The sequence below is a fragment of the Salvelinus alpinus genome, chromosome 13, assembly GCF_045679555.1.
Source record: "Salvelinus alpinus chromosome 13, SLU_Salpinus.1, whole genome shotgun sequence".
Classification (NCBI taxonomy): Eukaryota; Metazoa; Chordata; class Actinopteri; order Salmoniformes; family Salmonidae; genus Salvelinus; species Salvelinus alpinus.
This window is the reverse complement of record NC_092098.1, coordinates 55,676,160-55,688,647: the sequence shown is the minus strand read 5'-3', so window position 1 is coordinate 55,688,647 and position 12,488 is coordinate 55,676,160. Positions and strand designations below refer to the sequence as shown.

The following is a 12,488-nucleotide window of genomic DNA, read 5'->3' as shown; positions in this document are numbered from 1 at the left end:
GCTGATTGAGGTAGTATGTACATGTAGATATGATTAAAGTGACTATGCATATATGATGAACAGAGAGTAGCAGCAGCGTAAAAGAGGGGTTGGCGTGTGGTGGGTGGCGGGACACAATGCAGATAGCCCGGTTAGCCAATGTGCGGGAGCACTGGTTAGTCAGGCTAATTTGAGGTAGTATGTACATGAATGTATAGTTAAAGTGACTGTGCATATAAGATAAAAAGAGAGTAGCAGCAGCGTATGAGAGGGATTGGGGGGGGGGGGGGGGGCACACAATGCAAATAGTCCGGGTAGCCATTTGATTACCTGTTCAGGAGTCTTATGGCTTGGGGGTAAAACAAGCAAGGACAGTGGGTGGGCTTTCCTTTCTAAATGTTAATAATTAAACATGGCGGATAAAATGTGTTTATGCATTTTTTAGTTTATAAATGATGTTCTTGTTTTTACATGTTCTCGTGCTGATCTGGCAAACACACACACACACACACACGGTGTTACTCCAGTTCAGCCGGTTTTCAAAAAGGGTGTAGTCACAGGAGTCTTCTTGGATGTCACGCAAGCACATCGGATCCACCTGTAAGTACTCCGTCACTCCGTCTCTCATGCTGTCCTCCGACATGCCACAGTATTGAATTTAAACATTTGTTACTATGAACTACTATAGTACTATTACTTTGAGCGGTTAACTATTTTGTTCAATGTCTTCTCTCTTGTAAATGTGATCTTTAAAAAAATGACTACATGTAACCGTGGCATGTGGTGTTGCGCTTCCTGAAACAGCACTGCTGTCTGACATTTGGAGAGTTAGGCTACAGTCCGCAATCAATCTGCACTTGCCTCGTTTCAAAGTTTCCTATCGGTAGTTTAACTTTTTCTTACATTTATAAAATCATTACTAAATGATTTATTTCTGTAGCCGGTGAAGCGAATGAAAATAGTCGGGCGCAGCCCTGCTGTTGTTTCTACAGAACTCCCCAAAATACATTCTGTAGCCGGACAGCTGGAGTTTATTAATATATCCCCTTACCCTTTAGCTCGCTGCATTGCGCGGTCAACACGGAGCAAGAAATCCCACCTATAATAAAGGTCCTGGACGCATTAAAATGAGCAGTAGTGTCAACGAATCACTGCACGGAGTTGAGAAGGTCTGTCAGTGGGCCAGTATGGGGTTTCTGTCATGTAATACACAGTAGAACTATGCTATCTGTCTGTCCTATTGTGCCTGTTTTCATACTGTTGGCATCACTTATCTCTCTGCATGTTTACATTGTTGATACCACTCCCTACACTCTCGTGACCAACAGGGGTGAATACTGTACACTCACCAGGTCTGACAGAGACAATCTCCCGAGGGCTAATCAGCAGTTCCCTACATCCATTTTTTCTGACTTATAAATTAATGATATGTACCAATTTGATTATTGAAGATTATAAACTGGGTGGGTCGAGCACTGAATGCTGATTGGCTGACAGCCGTGGTGTATATCAGACCATATATCACGGGTATGACAAAACATGTATTGTTACTGCTGTAATACATTGGTATCCAGTTTATAACAGCAATAAGGCACCTCTGGGGTTTGTGATATATGGTGAATATACCACGGATAAGAACAGCCCTTAGCCGTGGTATATTGGTCATATACCATACCACATCGTGCCTTATTGCCTAAATATAACTTAGAAATGGCTTATGAGCTTAGCTCAACTGTTGTACCCCATCACAACCTAAAATATAACCTTGTTTTCTACGACAATGCTTTGTAAACAAACACTGTATAGCCTCGAAAATTTGGTCAAAACTAGAAAACATTACAAACATCCATTTAATATAACGGATGGTCAGTCCTTGCATCCATCGCTGTGTCTTTGAATTTGAGAGTAGTTACATTTATTCAGCCCCATCCCCCAGCTTTATACCGAAACATCGGTGGTGAGATCACGTTGTTATTGTTTTAACTGCTGATTACCACTTTAAATAACTTTATCATGGCTATTTCGATGAAATGAAACTGTTGTATTTGGCTAGAGTTAAGTATTCGACGTATGTTGATTGGTGTCGGGGAGGAGAAAGTGTCCGTCAAAGTAGTTTATTCAAAAAGTTGTCTTCGGTTGCAAACTCCGGCCCAGGAGGTGGCAGAATAACATCATTTTTTGGTAATATTCAAACTCCGGCCCAGGAGGTGGCAGAATAACATCATTTTTTGGTAATATTCAAACTCCGGCCCAGGAGGCGGCAGTATAACATCATTTTTTGGGTGATATTCAAACTCCGGCCCAGGAGGCGGCAGTTGAACATCATTTTTGGGGTGATATTCAAACTCCGGCCCAGGAGGCGGCAGTATAACATAATTTTTTGGGTGATATTCAAACTCCGGCCCAGGAGGTGGCAGTATAACATAATTATTTTGGGTGATATTCAAACTCCGGCCCAGGAGGTGGCAGTATAACATAATTATTTTGGTGATATTCAAACTCCGGCCCAGGAGGTGGCAGTATAACATAATTTTTTGGTGATATTCAAACTCCGGCCCAGGAGGTGGCAGTATATTTACCCTGCTTTCACACAGTCAACTTTCTGTTTCTCTGAAGTGATGTCTTTACAAGAGTGTCTGTCTGACAGGTCCAAGACGACATGTGGCTTTCCATTAGAAACAGCCAATGAGATCTAATACTACTCTACAGAGACTGGTCAGATATCAGTCTGTGACTAAAGGTCTGTAATACTACAGACTGGTCAGATATCAGTCTGTGACTATAGGTCTGTAATACTACAGACTGGTCAGATATCAGTCTGTGACTATAGGTCTGTAATACTACAGACTGGTCAGATATCAGTCTGTGGCTATAGGTCTGTAATACTACAGACTGGTAAGATATCAGTCTGTAACTATAGGTCTGTAATACTACAGACTGGTACACAAAGGGCTGTAGTACACACTATCTAACCTATTGTTTTCCCTCTCTCTCACAGGCACCTCTCCCACCACCATCCTGAGTCACACACCTGAACAGCCACCACACCACCACCAGACCACCATGGGAGAGAGCCACCAGGCCAAGTTTGACCCAAAGACCTACTTCAACTACTGCTACCAGTTTGCTGCTGTCCCGGGCCAGAAAGACAACAGCCGCTTCGTTTGTTTCGTCCTCAGTCAGCTCAGCAAGACCTTCTCAACAGGTAGACAACAGGAACACTTGGACACTCTGTGTCATTGATTCCAATAGTACAATCTAAGCTAGATGCCCTCAATCTCACACAAATCATCAAGGAACCCACCAGGTACAACCCTAAATCCGTAAACATGGGCACCCTAATAGACATTATCCTGACCAACTTGCCCTCCAAATACACCTCTGCTGTCTTCAATCAGGATCTCAGCGATCACTGCCTCATTGCCTGTATCCGCTATGGGTCCCCGGTCAAACGACCACCCCTCATCACTGTCAAACGCTCCCTAAAACACTTCTGCGAGCAGGTCTTTCCAATCGACCTGGCCCGGGTATCCTGGAAGGATATTGACCTCATCCCGTCAGTTGAGGATGCCTGGTCATTCTTTAAAAGTTATTTCCTCACCATCTTAGACAAGCATGCTCCGTTCAAAAAATGCACAACTAAGAACAGATATAGCCCTTGGTTCACTCCAGACCTGACTGCCCTCGACCAGCACAAAAACATCCTGTGGCGAACTGCAATAGCATCGAAGAGTCACCACGATATGCAACTGTTCAGGGAAGTCAGGAACCAATACACGCAGTCAGTCAGGAAAGCAAAGGCCAGCTTTTTCAAGCAGAAATTTGCATCCTGTAGCTCTAACTCCAAAAAGTTCTGGGACACTGTAAAGTCCATGGAGAACAAGAGCACCTCCTCCCAGCTGTCCACTGCACTGAGGCTAGATAACACGGTCACCACCAATAAATCCGTGATAATCGAAAACTTCAACAAGCATTTCTCAACGCCTGGCCATGCCTTCCTCCTGGCTACTCCAACCTTTGCCAACAGCTCCGTCCCCCTCGCTGCTACTCGCCCAAGCCTCCCCAGCTTCTACTTTACCCAAATCCAGATAGCAGATGTTCTGAAAGAGCTGCAAAACCTGGACCCATACAAATCAGCTGGGCTTAACAATCTGGACCCTCTATTTCTGAAACTGTCCGCCGCCATTGTCGCGCCCCCTATTACCAGCCTGTTCAACCTCTCCTTCGTATCATCTGAGATCCCCAAGGATTGGAAAGCTGCCGCGGTCATCCCCCTCTTCAAAGGGGGAGACACCCTGGACCCAAACTGTTACAGACCTATATCCATCCTGCCCTGCCTATCTAAGGTCTTCGAAAGCCAAGTCAACAAACAGATCACTGACCATCTCGAATCCCACCGTACCTTCTCCGCTGTGCAGTCTGGTTTCCGAGCCGGTCACGGGTGCACCTCAGCCACGCTCAAGGTACTAAACGATATCATAACCGCCATCGATAAAAGACAGTACTGTGCAGCCGTCTTCATCAACCTGGCCAAGGCTTTCGACTCTGTCAATCACCATATTCTTATCGGCAGACTCAGTAGCCTCGGTTTTTCTAATGACTGCCTTGCCTGGTTCACCAACTGCAGACAGAGTTCAGTGTGTCAAATCGGAGGGCATGTTGTCCGGTCCTCTGGCAGTCTCTATGGGGGTACCACAGGGTTCAATTCTCGGGCCGACTCTTTTCTCTGTATATATCAATGATGTTGCTCTTGCTGCGGGCGATTCCCTGATCCACCTCTACGCAGACGACACCATTCTGTATACTTCTGGCCCTTCCTTGGACACTGTGCTATCTAACGTTCAAACGAGCTTCAATGCCATACAACACTCCTTCTGTGGCCTCCAACTGCTCTTAAACGCTAGTAAAACCAAATGCATGCTTTTCAACCGTTCGCTGCCTGCACCCGCACGCCCGACTAGCATCACCACCCTGGACGGTTCCGACCTAGAATATGTGGACATCTATAAGTACCTAGGTGTCTGGCTAGACTGCAAACTCTCCTTCCAGACTCATATCAAACATCTCCAATCCAAAATCAAATCTAGAGTCGGCTTTCTATTTCGCAACAAAGCCTCCTTCACTCACGCCGCCAAACTTACCCTATTAAAACTGACTATCCTACCGATCCTCGACTTCGGCGATGTCATCTACAAAACAGCTTCCAATACTCTACTCAGCAAACTGGATGCAGTTTATCACAGTGCCATCCGTTTTGTTACTAAAGCACCTTATACCACCCACCACTGCAACTTGTATGCTCTAGTCGGCTGGCCCTCGCTACATGTTCGTCGTCAGACCCACTGGCTCCAGGTCATCTACAAGGCTATGCTAGGTAAAGTGCCGCCTTATCTCAGTTCACTGGTCACGATGGCAACACCCACCCGTAGCACGCGCTCCAGCAGGTGTATCTCACTGATCATCCCTAAAGCCAAAACCTCATTTGGCCGCCTTTCCTTACAGTTCTCTGCTGCCTGCGACTGGAACGAATTGCAAAAATCTCTGAAGTTGGAGACTTTTATCTCCCTCAACAACTTTAAACATCTGCTATCTGAGCAGCTAACCGATCGCTGCAGCTGTACATAGTCCATCGGTATATAGCCCACCCAATTTACCTACCTCACCCCCCATACTGCTTTTATTTATTTACTTTTCTGCTCTTTTGCACACCAGTATCTCTACTTGCACATGATCATCTGATGATTTATCACTCCAGTGTTAATCTGCTAAATTGTAATTATTCGCTCCTATGGCCTATTTATTGCCTACCTCCTCATGCCTTTTGCACACATTGTATATCGATTCTCTTTTTTTCTTTTTTTTCCTACTATGTTATTGACTTGTTTATAGTTTACTCCATGTGTAACTCTGTGTTGTTGTCTGTTCACACTGCTATGCTTTATCTTGGCCAGGTCGCAGTTGCAAATGAGAACTTGTTCTCAACTAGCCTACCTGGTTAAATAAAGGTGAAATAAAAAAATAAAAATTCCTTTGACTTCATGGCTTGGTTTTTGCTCTGACGTTCCAACTGTCAACTGTGGGACCTTTTATAGACAGGTGTGTGCCTTTCCAAATCATGTCCAATCAATTGAATTTACCACAGGTGGACTCCAATCAAGTTGTAGAAACATCTCAAGGATGATGAATGGAAACAGGATGTACCGGAGCTCAATGTACAGTCTCATAGCAAAGGGTCTGAATACTTATGTAAAAACTGTCGAATCCCCTTGGATTGATGAGGAATTGAAAAATTGTATGGTTGAGAGGGATGAGGCAAAAGGTATGGTAATTAAGTCTGGCAGCCCAACTGATTGGCAAACTAAGAAATCATGTGACTAAACTAAATGAAAATAAACTACACTATGAAACAAAGATAAATTATGTAAAGAATGATAGTAAAAAGCTTTGGGGCACCTTAAATTAAATGTTGGGAAAATATAGCCAACTCAGCTCCATCATTCATTGAATCAGACGGCTCATTTATTACAAAACCCACTGATATTGCCAACTACTTTAAAACCTCTCTGAACCACCCATCCCGGATCCGGGATCATTGTCATCAGAAACGCTGACTAGCATAGCCTAGCCTAGCGCCACAGGGATATAATATAATATAATTTAATGAAATCACAAGTCCAATACAGAAAATGAAAGATAAACATCTTGTGAATCCAGCCAACATGTCCGGTTTTTAAAATGTTTTACAGCGAAAACACAACATATATTTATGTTAGCTCACCACCATATCCCAAAAAACACAGTCATTTTTTCATAGCAAAGATAGCTTTCACAAAACCCACAAATAGAGATAAAATTAATCACTAACCTTTGAACAACTTCATCAGATGACAGTCTTATGACATCATGTTATACAATACATTTATGTTTTGTTCGATAATGTGCATATTTATAGCCAGAAATCGTTATTTTACATTGGCGCCATGTTCAGAAATGGCTCCAAAATAGCGAGAGTATTTACAGATAGCCACGTGAAATACAGAAATACTCATCATAAAACTTTGATAAAGATACATGTTTAACATATAATTAAAGATACACTGGTTCTTAATGCAACCGCTGTGTTATATTTAAAAAATAACTTTAGTAAAAAGCACAGCATGCAATAATCTGAGACGGCGTTCAGCCATTCTCCGCCATGTTGGAGTCAACAGAAATACGAAATTACATCATAAATATTCCCTTACCTTTGATGATCTTTCATCAGAATGCAGTGCCAGGAATCCTAGTTCCACAATAAATCGTTGTTTTGTTTTATAATGTCCATTACTTCTGTCGAATTAGCAACTTTGGCTAGCATGTGTAGTTCACATGTCCATCCAAATTTACGCTAATGAACGAAAACTTCAAAAAATGATATTACAAATTGAATAAACTGGTCAAACTCAGTTGAGAATCAATCTTCAGGATGTTTTTATCATATATATCCAAAAACGTCCCAAACGGAGCATTTCTTCATATCTATATATCCGATAGCAAGGAAGGACATCACATGCGTAGTGTGCGTGGCCAAGAACTGGCAATATGCCTGACCAGTCACTACCAGTCACTGCTCTGGTCCCACATCAAGCAACTTTGGCTAGCATGGTGGAGCTCACGTGTCCATGAAGATTTTACGCATGAACGAAAAATTCAAAAAGTCATAATAATAGTCGAATAAACTGGTCAAACTTAGTTGATAATCCATCTTTAGGATGTTCTTCACAAATATATCCAATAACGTCCCAGACGGAGCATTTCTTTGTGTCTACCTAACGCATTGCAGACAACGATATGACAAACCGTTGTACTACCAATATGGCTGACCTCTCACTCCAACGAGTCCCATCCGGTCCCACAGAAGGCTAGACACTTCATTCCACATTCTACTGCCTGTTGACATCTAGTGGAAGGCGTATGAAGTGCATACAGATCCATAAATATAGGAGAATTGAATAGGCGATGCCTTTCACAGCGACCCATTTCATAATTTTCACTTCCTGTTTGGAAGTTTGCCTGCCATATGAGTTCTGTTTTACTCACAGATATAATTCAAACAGTTTTAGAAACTTCAGAGTGTTTTCTATTTAATAGTAATATTAATATGCATATCATATGATCTAGGACAGAGTACGAGGCCGTTCAATTTGGGCACCAATTCATCCAAAAGTGAAAATGTCGCCCCCTAGTTCTAAGAAGTTAATGACTTTTTCATTGGCAAGATTAGCAAACTTAGGGATGACATGCCAGCAACAAACGCTGACACTACACATCCAAGTATATCTGACTAAATTATGAAAGACAATAATTGTACTTTTTAATTCCGTAAAGTCAGTGTGGAAGAAGTGAAAAAATTAATGTTGCCTATCAAAAATGACAAGCCACCGGGGTCTGACAATCTGGATGGAAAATTACTGAGGATAACAGCAGATGATACTGCCACATCTTCAATTTAAGCCTACTAGAGAGAGTGTGCCCTTGTCGTGGAAAATCAGTTCAAATATAAAGCTTTCAAGAACTCGTAAAATCAAACATGCTTTTTATTACAATTGTATAGCCAACTGGAATGTCCGCGGAACACACCCTCTCAGAAGTCCAGTCCTTTATATTTATACCCACATAGAATTGTCCATCCCTTATGAAGTCATTCACCACCATCTGCTTTCAATTAGTTTATAATGGTGGCCGGACCCTCTATCCCAGTGTGTCAACAGACCCCATGCCCCTTCCCTTCACCACTAAATCAATGCACTCTTTGTTCTAGTCTCCCCTATCCTTAGTGTGTCCAATTGCCTTAGGCGCCTCTCTGTCTGACATGTATGTACGTAATGGAATGGTCAGACTATATGCCTAGTGTCCAATTGCTTTAGGCGCCTCTCTGTCTGACATGTATGTTATTTTACTGTTCACCTATCTTATACCTTTATATGTTATCCATGTGTCTCATGTTACTCCTACACCCTCAGGCCTGGAGGGAAGCTAAAGTAATTCCACTACCCAAGAATAGTAATGGAAGCTTCTCAAATATAATCCAGTTAGAATCAGGTATTCCCCAGGGTAGCTGTTTAGGCCTCTTGCTTTTTTTTTTTTTTTACTGATGACATGCCACTAACTTTGAGTAAAGCCAGAGTGTATGTATGCAGATGACTCAACACGTCAGCTACCACAGCGACTGAAATGACTGCAACACTTAAAGCGCTGCAGTTAGTTTCAGAGTGGGTGGCAAGGAATAAGTTAGCCCTAAATATTTCTAAAACTAAAAGCATTATATTTGGAACAAAACACTCACTAAACCCTAAACCTCAACTAAATGTTGTAATAAATCATGTGGAAATTGAGCAAGTTGAGGTGACTAAACTGCTTGGAGAGTAACCCTTGATTGTAAACTGTCATGGTCACAACATACTGATGCAGTAGTAGCTAAGATGAGAAGAAGTATGTCTTTAATAAAGCGATGCTCAGCCTTCTTAACAACACTATCAAAAGGCAGGTCCTACAGGCCCTAGACTACTGTTCAGTCGTGTGGTCAGGTGCCACAAAAAAGGACTTAGAAAATTGCAATTGTCTCAGAACAGGGCAGCACGGCTGGCCCTTGGATGTACACAGAGAGCTAATATTAATAATATGCATGTCAATCTCTCCTGGCTGAAAGTGGAGGAGAGATTGACTTCATCACTACTTGTATTTATGAGAGGTATTGACATGTTGAATGAACCGAGCTGTCTGTCTAAACTACTGGCACACAGCTCGGACACCCATGCATACCCCACAAGACATGCCACCAGAGGTCTCTTCACAGTCCCCAAGTACAGAACAGACTATGGGAGGATTAGAGCCATGACTACATGGAACTCTATTCCACATCAAGTAACTGACGCAAGCAGTCAAATTTGATATAAAAAAATAGATTCAAAAAACAACTTATGGAACAGTGGGAACTGTGAAGCAACACAAACATTGGCACAGACAGACACACACACACACACAATAACAAACGCACAAAACATACACATGGATTTAGTACTGTAGATATGTGGTAGTGGTGGAGTAGGGGCCTGAGGGCACACAGTGTGTTGTGAAATCTGTGAATGTGTTGTAATGTTTGAAATTTTTAATAAACTGCCTTAATAATAAATACAAACACAAATCAGGTATTTCTTTTTCTGTTTGTTTATAAATTTGCAAAAATGTCTAAAAACCTGTATTCACCTGTATTTATGTGGTATTGTGTGTAGATTGATGAGGAAATGTTTGTATTTTATCAATTTTAGAATAAAGCTGTAATGTAACAAAATGGGAAGGGGTCTGAATACTTTCCGAATGCACTGTATGTAAAAAAAATGTTTACCTTTATTTAACCAGACGAGTCAGTTAATAACAAATTCTTATTTTCAATGACGGCCTAGAAACAGTGGGTTCGCTGCCTTGTTCAGGGGCAGAACGACAGATTTTTACCTTGTCGGTTCGGGGATTCGAACTTCTAACCTTTCGGTTATTAGTCCAACGCTCTAACCACTAGGCTACCTAATGGACATTTAAATAAATACCAACTGTGTTGTTCTTCTCCTCAGGGAAGTACAGGGGCCAGAGGCTGATAGAGGTGGGTACAGGGCCAACCATCCACACGTTGATCAGTGCCTGTGAGTACTATGATGAGATTGTGGTGTCGGACTACGTGGACAGCAACAGGAAGGAGATTGAGAGGTGGCTGAAAGCAGAGGAGGGATGTTTCGACTGGAACGCTCACCTACAGTATGTCTGTGATCTGGAGAAGAAAAGGTACGGTAATCCTGTTGTTTTTTTACACTAACTTAGTGGCACCTGGTTACCTGAAAGTTACTGTAAAAAAAAGTACAGTAATCCTGTTTTTTTTTTATACTAAGTTACTGGCACCTGGTTACCTGAAAGTTACTGTAAAAAAAGGTACAGTAATCCTGTTGTTTTTTTACACTAACTTACTGGCACCTGGTTACCTGAAAGTTACTGTAAAAAAAGGTACAGTAATCCTGTTGTTTTTTTACACTAACTTACTAGCACCTGGTTACCTGAAAGTTACTGTAAAAAAAAGGTACAGTATGTTACCATACATTCCAAAGAAACTTACTGTAAAACTTACTGTATTTTTACAGTGCATATACGGGTTAGAAGTGAGCTTGTACGGTTTCAACTATGGTTAAAAAATGTTTTGTAAATGTAGTCATCCTTCTTTTCGCTTCATTTCTTTCTTGTAATCACTGTATTGTATTTACTTAAAAACAAAACCACATTCTCCTTCTGTCTCTTGCTCTCACCAGAACCCCAGCGATCATCACAGACATTCTCCGTCAGAGAGTTAAACAGGTTCTAAAGTGCAACATCTGCCTGGAGAACCCGTTCCACCCTGTCACGGTTCCACCGGCGGACTGCGTCATATCCTCGCTGTGCCTGGAAGCGGCGTGTAAGGACCGCGAGTCCTACCGCCGCTCGCTGTCCTCCATGGTGGACCTGCTGAGGTCTGGAGGGGTCCTGGTCCTGATCGGGGACCTGGATGAGACCTACTACACGGTGGGAGAGCAGAGGTTTGACTGTGTCAACCTGAGCGAGGAGTTCATCACTGAGACGCTGTCGAAGCTGGGACTGTCTGTGGAGGAGTTCACGCTGCAGCAGGCTGAGGCCCGGGACAGCAACCACAAGTGTGACTACGCGGCCTCCTACCATCTCATCGCCATCAAACACTGATCAGTCATTAACGAACGGATTAATCATTCATAATAAATAAAACTCAGATTGTTTGTTTTGCAACAGTATCTGGTTTGATTTTCATTTGACACATCTTTAGAATAGCCTGGAGCCAACCAGTCTGTCTGTCTGTGCTAACATTTAACCGCTTGTATGTTTATGTAAGAACTATGACCAGTGTTTTTGTTCTATGTACCACGCTGTGGTTGTGTTTGGAAAGGATTAGTATAATTATACATATAATTATTTAAATTATTATTATCTCTCATTTCTTTCCAAACCCAATTTAGAAATGGACACAAGAAACAGACATGCAACAGAGGATGTCAGGCAAAAACATTCACCCTGCATCCCAAATGGGCTCTGGCCAAAATTAGTGAACTACATATAGGGAATAGCCTGCCACACTCAGTCCCTAATGGTCTGTTTCCTCTCAGACATAAATGTCCGGTAGATGACCACAGACACCACTTTGATTAAAACAAATCAGGAGGATCATGTGACGGTGGAGGGAACACTATGATTTATTTCCCTCCTGCTATTCGTGTTCTCCAGATTAAAAATAGCAGTCTCTCTCTCTCTCTCTCTCTCTCTCTCTCCCCCCTGAAGTTGCCCCCATTGTGTTAGATCCCTGGTCTCATGGCTGATCTAGGATCAGCTTTGCATTTTAGATCATAATGAATAAGATTTGACAGGCAGGGTGGGACCTGATCCTAGATTAGCACTCCTACACTGAGACAGGAGCCTTGTCCTAA

The 12,488-nt window shown here is 42.4% G+C and overlaps 1 protein-coding gene across 2 annotated transcripts; it reads left to right on the top strand.

The window, feature by feature from the left end:
- Positions 1-442: 442 nt before the first annotated feature.
- LOC139537954 (nicotinamide N-methyltransferase) lies at positions 443-11,801 on the top strand. 2 transcript variants are annotated; one of them, XM_071339866.1, is made up of 4 exons: positions 443-579; positions 2,978-3,184; positions 10,587-10,794; positions 11,310-11,801. In XM_071339866.1, the coding sequence occupies exons 1-4, from the start codon at positions 552-554 to the stop codon at positions 11,731-11,733; spliced, it is 867 nt and encodes a 288-aa protein (XP_071195967.1). In that variant the 5' UTR covers positions 443-551; the 3' UTR covers positions 11,734-11,801. The 2 variants fall into 2 exon arrangements, with proteins under 2 accessions (XP_071195967.1, XP_071195968.1); XM_071339867.1 differs by lacking the exon at positions 443-579 and adding an exon at positions 1,059-1,148.
- The last annotated feature ends 687 nt before the right edge of the window (positions 11,802-12,488 follow it).

Excerpts from the sequence above, each read along its gene's own strand:
- LOC139537954 (XM_071339866.1), top strand. The coding sequence starts at position 552 with ATGTCACGCAAGCACATCGGATCCACCT. Across the intron at positions 580-2,977 it reads CAAGCACATCGGATCCACCT|GCACCTCTCCCACCACCATC; the intron begins GTAAGTACTCCG and ends TCTCTCTCACAG. Across the intron at positions 10,795-11,309 it reads TGTGATCTGGAGAAGAAAAG|AACCCCAGCGATCATCACAG; the intron begins GTACGGTAATCC and ends TGCTCTCACCAG.